This window comes from Clupea harengus, chromosome 5 (assembly GCF_900700415.2).
Source record: "Clupea harengus chromosome 5, Ch_v2.0.2, whole genome shotgun sequence".
Taxonomy (NCBI): Eukaryota; Metazoa; Chordata; class Actinopteri; order Clupeiformes; family Clupeidae; genus Clupea; species Clupea harengus.
This window is the reverse complement of record NC_045156.1, coordinates 2,961,920-2,975,000: the sequence shown is the minus strand read 5'-3', so window position 1 is coordinate 2,975,000 and position 13,081 is coordinate 2,961,920. Positions and strand designations below refer to the sequence as shown.

Sequence of the window (13,081 nt, the reverse complement as noted above, 5' to 3'; positions counted from 1 at the left end):
TTTCTGTTGTGTATTTCACTGTTGGGCTGTATAGTTAAATATCCCACTGTGTTGTTATTGAGATATACCATATTATATATTGTAAATGAGCTACAACACACAATTCAAAATGAACAACCTCACTAGAACATGTTCACATAAGCCTATCCCAAGTCAATGTAATTCAAGATCAACATGTGTTCTCTGCCAATGTTTGTCTTTTAAAAGCCTTCGGGTAGTTACACAGCCATGAATCAGGGTGCTACCCGTGGCTAAGTTTGTTTCATGTGCACACAGTCGCTCCAGGGTGTTGTAATGTTTAATCATCCTTGGTTGGCTCTGCCTTAATTGTGTGCGAGGGCTTTATCAGCATGTTGATCTTGATAACTTTAGATGATCACATAAACCGTATTTGCTTCGGTGAGCGACAAGGGCAGTGTGAACTTTGCTCTAAAAATATTGTTTTTTTTGGACATCTAGACAGGAGGCTGGGGCCTCGCGGAGCCGTGGGAGAAGGATACCTTCCAGGAGGTCCTGCGCATGGTGTCAGCTAACTACCGCACCTCACCCTTTTTCACCGTCTTCGTGAGCACAGACTCCAAGAGCTCCAACAGCAACATCATTCAGGTATGGTCTTTATCTAAAAAACAAATTATACACACAGGCCTATCTGATGCATTATCTAAAATCATTATGCAATGATGCAATTGAAATGATTATGCAATGGTATGTGTTTAGCTATGTAGTGCTCAAATAATAATAATACATATATAAGTATATCTGATGTACTGCCTGTACTACTCATGTTTAATTTTCACCCAGATACTGAAATTATTATGCAATGGGACCTACAAAGGGACCTGCATTTGGTATACAGGAACTGGTAGCCCAGTAAGGGAGTGTAACATGTTTATTCTCTGACTGGCCTGATGGCATTTGGGAAACTGAATTGAGGGCAGGAGACAGAGGACAGAAAAGAGAGGAAGTGCTGGAAGGGAAAAGCTGAGGGTAGTAGGGCAGGAATTAAAGGGTCTGTTTGCTTTGTTCTGTGTTTTGACTGGGGATTGGGTGTTTTTTCTAGAGCTAGTAGTTGGTTGTTTTTTGAATTGTTTTCATTCTTTTCTGACAATACATTTGGGTTTCCTTATGCTGTATTCCTTTAAGCTTTATATCTGGATGGATTATCTTTATTGAAGATATCTGATGTTATTAAGATCACTTAAAAATATCAGTTAAATAGTAAAAGAATAGTTACTAGAACAAGAATTGATGTTTGGACATGCTACCAAGTATTCAAACCATACAAATGATCATTCTGTATTCCCAGACAACTCAAAATATAACCCTTAACAATCCTCCTAAAAAACGAAACAGGACGCAAAGTATATATAATTACTATTCATTGTTTTGTTATTTCCATCCTGTTACATAGTTTTGATACTCAATTGACTGGAAAATCAGGATGTGTTTCCGAAAACTTGGCATCTTCTCGGTTATTTATTTGACACAGTCCATTTGCTCTGGCAACCATTAGAGCAATAAAAAGGTTATTACTGGGCAATTTGTAGTTCGGGGTCCAAGCGCTGAAAGAAACTATTCCATTTGACCGTGGATGTTTGCCTTCCTCTACAGGTGGATCAGTCAGGACTGGGGCTTCCCTCTAGGGATTACTATCTCAACAAGACCGCCAACGCAAAGGTATGAAGGCACATGGAAAGCATAGATTCTGGAAGCTTAAAGCTTTCTATGGAACTGATTAAGAAGGCTATGAATCAACAGATTACAATGTCACAGCCACAGGTGATAACCATGTGTGAGATGATTTGAGAGGTCCTGCTGCTTGTGTCTGCACTGACAGTACCTGAAGGCGTACCTGGACTTCCTGGTGGAGCTGGGAGTTCTGCTGGGTGGCTCTGCGGAGACGTCTCAGACCATGATGTCGGAAATCGTGGGCTTTGAGACCTTGCTGGCCAACATCACTGTGCCCCAGGAGGAGAGGAGGGATGAGGAGCTTATCTACCACAAGATGCAGGCCAAGGATCTTACAGTGAGTTTCTCCTTACACACACACACATACACACACACACACACACACACACACACACACTCACACACTCACACACATATGTACACACACACACAAATACACGTACGGTCACAATCACACAAACACATTCAAAGGCCTTCCCAACATAATGTAAATGTCTCTCGGTGCCACATTTGATAGATTGTTCACACCAAGTTATTCCTAAAATCCTCAGCCATTGCCATATTATGCTGAATGCTTAATGTGTTTTAAACTGAAACTGAGACAAAATTGAGGTTTTAATGTGGTGGTAATGTAGTATAGATATCTCACTCACATTTTTATCAAATATCTATGTAAATGATGCACTTTGCAGTTCTAAGCCACCGGGGTTCAAATAATGACCCGAGTGTTGCCAGCACTGCACTAGTTGCTGTTTTCATATAAACACGCCATGCTGAACTGCACTAAATGCCATCCCCCTATTCTGTCTGCGCCCGTGTGTTCTGTGCAGACGTTAGCCCCCGCGGTGGAGTGGATGCCCTTCCTCAAAGCCATGTTTGACCCCGTGGCGCTGAATGACTCGGAGCCTGTGGTGGTCTACGCCAAAGAGTACCTCCAGAAGGTGTCAGACCTCATCCAGAACACCAACAAGAGGTACCAGATGTGCACGGCTAGCTGTTACTTTTCATCTAATTAAAAGTGGAATGTAGTCAGTACCACAGGAGATTACATGCAGGCTTCTCTGATAACCAGCATAAGTGGTATAGTATATATTTAATAAAAAAAAATACAATTATAGTAACTTTGATTAGTCATCTTTGGAAGGCCCATAGTAGTCTAGTATACTGTTGTGGACTGTGTACACCTGTCTGTCTTCTTTGCAGTCTCACTCGCTCATATGCTAGTTGTAGAGAAGTGATATCCACCTCATGTGTGTTCTAACACAAGGCTCTCTTCCACCAGTGTCCTAAATAATTACATGATAATGAAAGTGGTGAGAAAGATGGTCTCCATTCTTGACCAGAAGTTCCAGGACGCTGAGCAACGTTTCTTTGAGGTCATGTACGGAACCAAAAAGGTGAGAGACGTGTTTACGGTCCTTATGAAAGCGAGAAGTGAAGTCACACCGATTTAGATTCTGATTCTGACACTGGCAAAAAAAAAAAAAAAATGCCCCAGGCAAACAGATCCCCAATCTGATAGAACTCAGAATGCTACTCAAGGGGGGGGATCTCAATGGAACCATTATCTCCCTTCCTGATGCCACCACACCCACCCTTCCATCACTAAATCCCACATTTGCTTATCGGCGCGATAAAAAGACATTAGCCGCTGGATGTGTACATGACACCTTAAGTACACACTATGTTTGATCAGGCTCAGATTAAAGCAAGCAGCATTAGCGGCTTTAGCATGCTCATCTGTAAGGAAGTAGTTGAACTGGGGTAGGAGATGAAAGGTGATGGAAATGGCAGTGGTTGTCAGATTGACGTGCTGCTCCGCAGATGGGGGTGAGATGGTGTGGGGTTTGCCGGCTGGGGCCCCTGTAGCCTTCAGCGGTTAAGGCTCTTATCAGGGCGAGATTCAGTTCCTCCAGCTTTCCCTTCCGCTAGGGTCACACTGTAATAACAAGCCAGGATCTCTGAGTGCTTGGCCTTCTGCGTGGGCGTGTGTGTGTTCATGCACGCATCTGTCAGTGGGTGGGGGCATGTGTGTGTGTCTGTGTGTGTGTGTGTGTCTGCGTGTGTGTGTCTGCGTGTGTGTGTCTGCGTGTGTGTGTCTGCGTGTGTGTGTCTGTGTCTGTGTGTGTCTGTGTGTGTGTGTGTGTGCACATGCATAAGGGGATGTGTGCATTTAACCATCATGCATTTCTCATTTTCAGGAAGTATGAGTTCCTATATGAGTATGTGTGTGCGTGAGCTTCTCCTTGTGCTTTTACACACAGACTGCTGACCTCTGCAGCCACACACCCTGACCCCCATCCACACTCACACACACCACACACACACACACACACACACACACACACACACACACACACACACACACACACACACACACACACACACACACAGAGACACTCTTATCATTTGTTCAGTGTCTCTCTGTCTCTAACACTCTGTTCTCCACCCCCCTTGCTCTCTGGCTGTTCTCACCCCATTCCCTCTGGCCGTATATCCTCGGTTTTGACTCCAAACATCCCAGTAGGAGAGGGGAAGTGAGGGGCGACAAGGGTGTCCTGTTGCTCCCAATCTCTGTGTGGCTTGTAAAAACAAAAGCCGGGCTTTAAGGGGCGGAATGCAGTCCACATGATAGATAAGCAACAAATAAAGAGCTTGAACAGGGCTTTAAACAAAACTCTTCGCTATGATTGACTTACACATATTCAGGATGGGGGATCCATTTGTTTTTGTTATGTTCCAGGATCACATTTACATACATGTATTAAAATGTTTATAAAGGCTGTCTGGAAGCCATGGAAATAGCCTCACCCTACATACCCTTAAGTCTCGATTTCCTCTGCTATCAGGAAGTGACACTTCAGTTTGTTCTAGACTTTAGTCACTGGCCTGACAGGAGCATGAATCAACATACAGAACAAAGAACTCAGACATGATGTCAGCGTGAGGGGTTACTTTGGTGTTTCAAGGGCCATATTTAGGTGAAGTGCCCATGCCTGAGATGGTACAGTCCATGACTGGTCTGTTTTGTTCTCTTTGATTCTGTCAGTGGGTTTGTTGTGGTGGTTGGTTGTGGTTAATGAATGTATGGGCATGGACCAGGAAGAGGGTGTTGTCCTCACAAAGGATATATACCATATTGAGATGAAAATGCGTTTCATAAACATATTGTGTACTGAGACTGAGACTAGTCTGTTAATGGTGTGTCTGTTTCTTTGTTTGTTGCAGAGCTGCACCCCACGTTGGAAGTTGTGTGTAAGCGACACAGATAGTGCATTAGGCTTCGCACTAGGGGCCCTGTTCGTCAAAGCCACATTCGCAGAGGACAGCAAGACCATCGTAAGTGGACCACACCCCCTGCAACAGCTACCCCCCAGATGTGGAAAATGATTAAATCAGAGAATAGAAAACCCACCAAGTTTTAAAAAAAAATGCTACACAGCACACTGAGCTGGCTGATTTCATGCTTAAGTCCAGCCTCTTCATTCAACAGTTATGTCACTCAGTCACTATTCAAACATTGTCTTACAACAGCAAATCCAGATGGTTGACCAAAAATACAGGGACTTTGCTTCAGTTTAAACTCTCTCAGGGGAGCTGTCTGTCAGTAATCTCTTCTTCTCATCTAGGCTGAAGACATGGTCTCAGACATCAAACAAGCCTTTGAGGAGAGCCTGAAAGATGTTGCCTGGATGGATTCGGACACCAAAATGGCCGCCAAGGAAAAGGTGTGTGTGCGTGTGTGCACATTCTGCTTTGAATACCTACCTTCCCTGAGCACGGCCAAATTGAGTCCACACCCCTTCCATTACCTGTGCCCTCCGGTCTGGCTTAGTAGATTTGACACAAAGATGGAAATGTCAGCCTGTCGAGGGTTGTTATGGCGACTCTGCCTGACGGTAGCCCTGTGTGGCGGCTCTGGCTTTGTGGGTTTCATGGCGTACCGCACAGCCTGTCCTCCCCGAGGAGACAGCGTGAGACATGGGGTGGGGGGGGGGACACGGTGAACTTTTCAGTTGTTGACAGCAGAGTGTCCTTTGCAGAACTCTGAGGTCACATTAGGATGACTGCCGTTTTTCAACTTTTAGGCGTGTTTATGTTATTCACGTCATCATAACAAAACAGTTCTTATGTACTCTAATTCACAGATTAACAGTGCAAGACATTTAATTGAAGTGAGAAGCCCTTTTGTTTTTTTCGATTGTGTCAATATTATTACAGGTCTCGCAACGAGTTTTGAAATCCAAAAAGGAAAGGTTTTGTAACTTCAGAATTGTGCAACGGGGCTACCTTGCTGATTATTCAGCTCTCTAAAAGAACTTTATTTATGTTCTACTATAATGAAACATCACCCAAACATCAGTGCTTGCTTCTCAAAGTAACCTCTCATGTAAAAGTCCTCCTGTAAAAAGTGATTGATCTGATGTTGTAATTGTAGCAGGCCTAAATACAATGGCCTATAACCTCTTACCATGGCCTATGCTAGCCTTTCAGATCAATCTTAATCCAGCACATCCAAACACACCCTCTGCCATAGCACACGCTTATGTCTCGACAATCTAACCAATTAGTCTGTTGTGACCTCTCTGTTGCTCAACAGTACCACCTGGTGGTTGTTATTTGTCTCTTCACTTAGGCTGATGCCATTTACAACATGGTAGGCTACCCCAAGTTCATCATGGACCCCAAGGAACTGGACAAGGTGTTCAATGATGTAGGTATAAATGAATACGGATTGATACCGTGTGGTGAATTATCTTATTCTTAATGGTACTTAGTACAACCCAGCACATGCTTACTAAGCCCTTGCAAGATAATTAGAGGGCTACTTAGTGGACACCTTTTGGATAAGAGAACACTTAGCCTATCTCTCAGACTCTCGTTTTTTTTGTCTCTTGCAGTTTGAGGTGGTGTCAGAGCTGTACTTCCAGAATGTCATGCAGTACTACAACTTCTCTGGCAGGGTCACAGGAGACCAGCTCAGGAAGGCCCCAAACAGGAACCAGTGAGTTCTGCCCTAGACCTAAAATACACCCACACATTTATTCGCCCATCTATTCTGTAGTAGCAGGTGGTTTGGCTCCAACCCTCATGATTTCTCGTTACTTGGCCTGTCATCCGGAAGCACTCTTGTGGTTCAGAGGTTCACACTCACAGACTCACATACACACACACACACACACAGAGAATCACTTTATGAAACTTCCAACATAACAGCAACGCCTGTGTGTGCTTATTCATAAAGATACTTGCCTGGAAAATTGTCTTAAACATCCCCACACCTGCCAAATCTTTGACGCCCAACCAAGATTTTTTGAACCTGCCATAATTCAGTACAGACTATAAAGATGTGTTCTTCCGGTTCTCCTGCCTTCAGCAGTGCTACTGGCAAGCTTCAAGATTTTATGCACATAGAAGCACACACACAAACACAGACAGAGAGAGAGGGAGAGATTCATGTGGTTTCTCAAATGTACAGGTGGAGTATGACACCGCCCACGGTGAACGCCTATTACAACCCCACCAAAAATGAGATGGTCCTGCCAGCCGGCATCCTCCAGGCTCCATTTTACAGCCGCGCATGGCCAAAGTAAGATACTCAAATGCACACTCGTCACCACACAGGCTTCTCTTACAGTCACCTGCTCTATCCTCACTCATATGCACACTATCCTTACAGCCATCACTCTCATCACCAACGTGCACTTTTATCACTCTCAAGCGCTCATATCACCAATGTGCACTTTTATCATTCTCAAGCGCTCACATCACCAACGTGAACTTCTATCATTCTCATCACCAACGTGCACTTCTATCACTCTCAAGCGCTCACATCACCAACGTGCACTTCTATCACTCTCATGCACTCACATCACCAACGTGCACTTTTATCACTCTCAAGCGCTCACATAACCAACGTGCACTTCTATCATTCTCATCACCAACATGCACTTCTATCTTTCTCATGCACTCTCATCACCAACGTGCACTTATATCACTCTCATCACCAACGTGCACTTATATCACTCTCATGCGCTCACATCACCAACTTGCACTTCTATCATTCTCATCACTAACGTGCACTTCTATCACTCTCATGCACTCTCATCACCAACGTGCACTTCTATCACTCTCATTCAGTGAGTGATCTCATCCCTCACATGCACGATCCCCACTCACATACACTCAAATCAGTTTCTTTACTCATCAATCATACAATACACTCATACAATCCCATCACATGGGAACTTATGACCAGTGGGGATGCTACTTATAAATGTGCACAGTATCAGTTTTATGAATCCTTTAATGGATCATCTAATTTCAGAGCCCTTAATTATGGTGGAATTGGTGTAGTTATGGGACACGAGCTGACACATGCCTTTGATGACCAGGGTAAGTACAGAACTAATATGATCAAATTATTTAATTTATGTTAGATGTTAGTATGATAAAAGATTCTCGAGTTACAGCTAATCGGTCATTATTGTGGGAGCTGTCCCTACACATTTGTTATAAACATTGTGATTTGAAACACCGTCCAACTATGAGACAACGCCACTGTGTATGACCTATCAGGGAGGGAGTATGACAAAGACGGGAACCTGCGCTCCTGGTGGAAGAACTCGTCTGTGGAGGCCTTCAAGCACCAGACCCAGTGCATGGTGGAGCAGTACAGCAACTACACCATCAACAAGGAGTCTCTGAATGGCAAGCACACCCTGGGGGAGAATATAGCAGACAACGGGGGACTGAAAGCTGCATACAAGGTCAGGATTGAAACCTTCTTTGTCTCCCTGTAGGTCAGCTGGTACTGCATACGGCCAGTGCCAAGCCATGGGTTCAGATTCCAAGAAACGCAGTTCTAAGAAAATGAGTCATTTCACTACACAGAAACAGAATTACAGGATGTAATGGACATCATTCTTTCACGATTGCTTAGACACTTTTCTTGAAACCTTCCACCCTTTTCTCGAAACTGTAAACACAAGACCCTCTTCTTGCAAAAATCGTAACAATTGCTTCTAAACAGTTTTATCTGTGCTCAAAATCAAACAATGTTTTTAGATCATACACAAAGCCAGTCAAAATAAACACACTACTGAGCAGTCATTACACTACATCAAAAATGAAAAACACAGAGTTCAGGGCATGCAGCTCCAGAAAATACAATTGTTTATAATACAGCAAACACAGTTTGTGTTTTCCAAACAAAATATGCACAACTCAGCACTTGCATACAGCCGAAATACAGTACTGCAAAAGGACAAGGACAAAAAGCACATTGCAGTACACTGTAAATGTAACTGCAATTTCAAAGACAAATTGACATGAAGTGATTCATTCAGCCTCAGCATCAATTCTTTGAGCTTGGTCACACCAAAGGACTTCTTTTACATCACAGCAGCGGGGGGGGAAACCCTTGTGTGCCAGATCCAGCCATGACCAGATTGGCAATTCCATGGCCTTTTTCATGGCCCATTCCATTGGATTTTCCCTGGTATAGGGTGGTTGGTCATATACCTTCCACCAGTATGCAGAGAAACGCTCTTTTCTTGGGTTGAGGAAAGGGGAGTAAGGTGGAAGACAAACATGTATGATCGCTGGTTGATGTTGAAGCACTCCTGTAAAAAAAAGTCAACTACAGAGGACACAAGTCTATGGGTTGGTTCTCAGGAGGTTACACGTGCATGCAGTAAAACAGCGATGGACCCTCCATCTCCTGTATATTGGCAAAGTGATGTACTGAAACCTCTATACAGTAAACTTTCAGTACAGTAAAAAAAATCAATAATTACCTGTTACTTCTCTGTATTATTTGATTATAGTGGCCACAGAGAACCTGCTGTAACTGGGTTGTACTCCTTGTCCTTCTTCCCTCACTGTCATTCCGTGAACAAGGACAACACAGTTGCTTGAATTTCATCTGAAATTACTGCCCCTAGTCTTCCTCCTCCTGCTGCTCGTACACCACATCTTACACACACTCTTCCTCATATGCATCTCAGATTGTTTCCATCCATTGTTGGGATCAATCCTAAACTCACCTGTGCCACCTGTGCACTCTGAACTGTCTTATTTTGGTTTCATCTCATCATTAGCAACAAGTGTGAACAACTTTGAGTCGCTGTGTTGTGTGTAAGCTATGACATCTGTTATGTAATTGTATTTAATTTGTCACCATTATGCATCACAGGTGCATCCAAGTGCAAAATGTGTTTTGGTGAGGGAGAATGTGTTAGGAGTTCTGCAAAAAGAGTGAATGAGAGCTGCAAATTGCATCTAACTAGATTAAATTTGTTTGTGGTTTTGCCAAAAGAGTGATCAATTCAAGATATGAGATCAGGCCACTGAGCATTTGGTTCAGAAAATGGGGATTAGTGTTTTAGGAATACAGAAAAACTTTATGGGAAATGTACAAAGCCCATTTGTTTGCCTTTGTGGAGCAGAGCAGCATGTCTGATTTTAGAGTGTATTTGTAAAAAGCTAAATTAGAGGTTAGCTGAAAGGAAAAGGATGACTGGCCTGATGAGGGGGTCCAGATCAAACCTTACTTATGCAGTCAGTTTAAAAAAAGAACACGCTAACACGTTCCAAAGCAGCATGCTGTGCGCAATGCACGGAAAATGTGTGATGCGTGTGGAACCTGTCACCCAACCCCCCCCCCCAGCCAGCTAGTTTTCCTCATTCATTACTTTGGGTTAATGGGGCGCGAGGGCTGGGGGGTAGGGGGCACCAAAGCCTATCTGGGGTGGAAAATCGAAGCAAGCCTTCCTCACTGTAAAGCCTTGGAACACGACAGGTGGCGGAGCGGACCGTGGCTCACACATTCTTTCCATCGGCACAAAGGCCGTAGGTCACTGAGGCGGATGAGCAAAACATATGGCAGGAAAGGACCTAGAGTGCTCTGGGTTAGCACAGGTGTCAGAGGGGAAATCAAGCCTAGGTGCAGGGAGGGACAGTACTGTGTTGGTGAAGACATTTCTGTGTGGCTAAAGGAAAGTACAATTAGGAAAGTGAAACCTGATCCCTGTCTCACAGGCCTACGTGAACTGGATCAGGAAGAACGGAGAGGAGGACACTCTGCCTGCTGTGGGGTTGACCAACCATCAGCTGTTTTTTGTTGGATTCGCCCAGGTGAGTGACCTCAATTCATTTTCCAATTTGATTCTGTTACATTTGCATAACATTTTCTAATTGGCTCTCTAATAATTGATAATACCCATCACAAACCAATGTATCCATTTTTTTTATGAAAAAAAGCTGTATTATGTATTCATATATGCATGTATGCATCTGTTATGACATGTTGTTAGTTACACCCAGTGTTTAGTATCATCAGATACTTGAGAAAATTGAGTGGACACAGTGGATTTCTAGACATAGCCTATTTACTGTTAGCCATTGGACAAGGTTTTGTCCTACAGTTTGGATCCAAATTTGAATCTTGACAAATGGATGTCTGTGACAGAAAATTCCATATCCTGGCACTGGATAAGTGAGATGGCACATTCCCATTACTTATGCAGTGCCCAGAATGATTACGTGTTGGAGGACTGTAGCTGCACTATTGAATCTGGCATCATTTTCCCTTCAATTCATTCAGTATTCAATATCCAATACTATAGCACATTTAAAACTCGTTATAAGGTACATGGTCAAGCTTTGTCACAAGTTTACCTCACACTATGTTGTTTTATGAGGGCTCCATTGTAGACATCCAAAGGAAATATGACAGAATTATGATATTTTAGAATAGGATAGAATAATGTTCAGGCCTTAAATCTGTGTGTGTTTGTGTGTCAACGCTGGTCCACACAGGTGTGGTGCTCCGTGCGGACTCCTGAAAGCTCCCACGAAGGTGTGATCACAGACCCCCACAGCCCGTCACGGTACCGCGTCATTGGCACTGTCTCCAACTCCCGGGACTTCTCCAGGCACTTCGGCTGCAAGGCCAACTCCCCCATGAATCCCAAACGGAAGTGCGAGCTCTGGTGAAAACCGTGCACGCTGGGCTCCCTGTCCCGGCCTGGTCTGGTCTGGCCGCAGCAGAGTGGCCTGTGAGGGGCATGAACTCTCCTTCAGAGATGGGCAAGGCAGAGACAGAGATGATTGACTGGTGGATGAACCAATCACAGCCGCGCTGCTTGCTCAGCTCTTACTTCTCAGGTTGCCTAATCCAGACTGCCAAAACTGGAGGAGGAATCCCGCCCGCTTCAGCTCCTCTCTGTTAATGTGTGTGGGAGGGGGGGAACAACACTTTTCTGTTTTGTTTTTCAAATCTCTGAGGAGCACATTGAAATAACAAAATGTCTTTTGTGCCTCGGTTGAGGTGAGGAGAAGCACCGTTAACACTGGAAACCAAACATATAGAGTTTAGTGAAGAGACGAAAGGATGTGTGGGTGGGTGGGGTGGGGTGGGGTACTTTTTTTTTGCATCAGGGCTTGTGAATAAAAAATGCCATGAGGCCATGTGCCACTTTCTTTTCTTAATTTTCTTTCTAGTGGAAAGGAATATTTATTTTTCTGCCTTCATCACAATGTCTTCTCTTGTCAATTTGTCATCTCTTGTCAATTCTTGTTCATATGTAAAATAGCAGGCAAAGCAAATACATAAACACAGTTAGATCCTTTTATATAAGTCTCTGTATAAGTCTGTATCATTCTGATTAAGATTAGTACAGTATCTTTCAAAGCTCCTGCCAAATTCTCTTGTGAATGTCTTTGCGTCCTTTTGAATTAAAGCCTGGGCCTTAATTATGGCTGTCACTTTGGACGTTGGCCCCATTCTCCATCTGGGCACATTAAATTACGTAAATGTAAAGAAGTGACTGTGTACATACATTGTGCAATAACTTTTTGTTAATATTTGTCTTAAATTTGAAGATAACTGATGGGAATGCAAGATTATTATACATATGATGGGTTTGAGCGTGCTAGCGTTGTCATATGTAATTATTCAGAAAGGAGCCAATACATTACAAATACTTTAGGTGAGCTGGTTTTCATTTCGTCAGAAATATATCAGTATGGCTGTATACAAGTGTCACTGTACACAGAACCGTATAAGCTATGGGTGACCTGCATTGCACATGCCTTGGATTTGAACCATTTATGCCTAATTTTGTATCTCTTACACATTAAATTAAAAAAATAAATGTTCTTTGTCAAGCAAATCGTTTACAGACACACACAAAAAAGAAAACAACGTTTTATCGCCTTATATCACTTTCAGCTGTTCCATTTCTATTCCTGAAACCGGTGGAGGCGCAGACTTGCACTTTTCCAAGATTGCCGTTAGATGTTGCTGTATGAATGTATTGTGGAAGCAAATAATTATTTCACTCACAAAATAATGTTGTGGTGAATTTCTGACCGAAATGCCATTACG

General features: G+C 43.4%; 1 protein-coding gene across 4 annotated transcripts in view; it reads left to right on the top strand.

Annotated features, from left to right (window-relative positions):
- The window catches only part of ece1 (endothelin converting enzyme 1), a 26,945-nt gene extending 14,701 nt beyond the window's left edge, over window positions 1–12,244 (top strand). For all 4 annotated transcript variants that reach the window (XM_012828162.3, XM_012828155.3, XM_031567334.2 and 1 more), the window contains 14 exons: window positions 460–606; window positions 1,612–1,677; window positions 1,838–2,026; window positions 2,520–2,662; window positions 2,972–3,086; window positions 4,918–5,028; window positions 5,319–5,417; window positions 6,326–6,403; window positions 6,591–6,694; window positions 7,169–7,279; window positions 8,018–8,085; window positions 8,269–8,459; window positions 10,732–10,827; window positions 11,512–12,244. In XM_012828162.3, the coding sequence (XP_012683616.1) occupies window positions 460–606; window positions 1,612–1,677; window positions 1,838–2,026; window positions 2,520–2,662; window positions 2,972–3,086; window positions 4,918–5,028; window positions 5,319–5,417; window positions 6,326–6,403; window positions 6,591–6,694; window positions 7,169–7,279; window positions 8,018–8,085; window positions 8,269–8,459; window positions 10,732–10,827; window positions 11,512–11,688 (1,695 nt within the window). In that variant the 3' untranslated portion in view covers window positions 11,689–12,244. The remainder of the gene's footprint in view (window positions 1–459; window positions 607–1,611; window positions 1,678–1,837; window positions 2,027–2,519; window positions 2,663–2,971; window positions 3,087–4,917; window positions 5,029–5,318; window positions 5,418–6,325; window positions 6,404–6,590; window positions 6,695–7,168; window positions 7,280–8,017; window positions 8,086–8,268; window positions 8,460–10,731; window positions 10,828–11,511) is intronic.
- The last annotated feature ends 837 nt before the right edge of the window (window positions 12,245–13,081 follow it).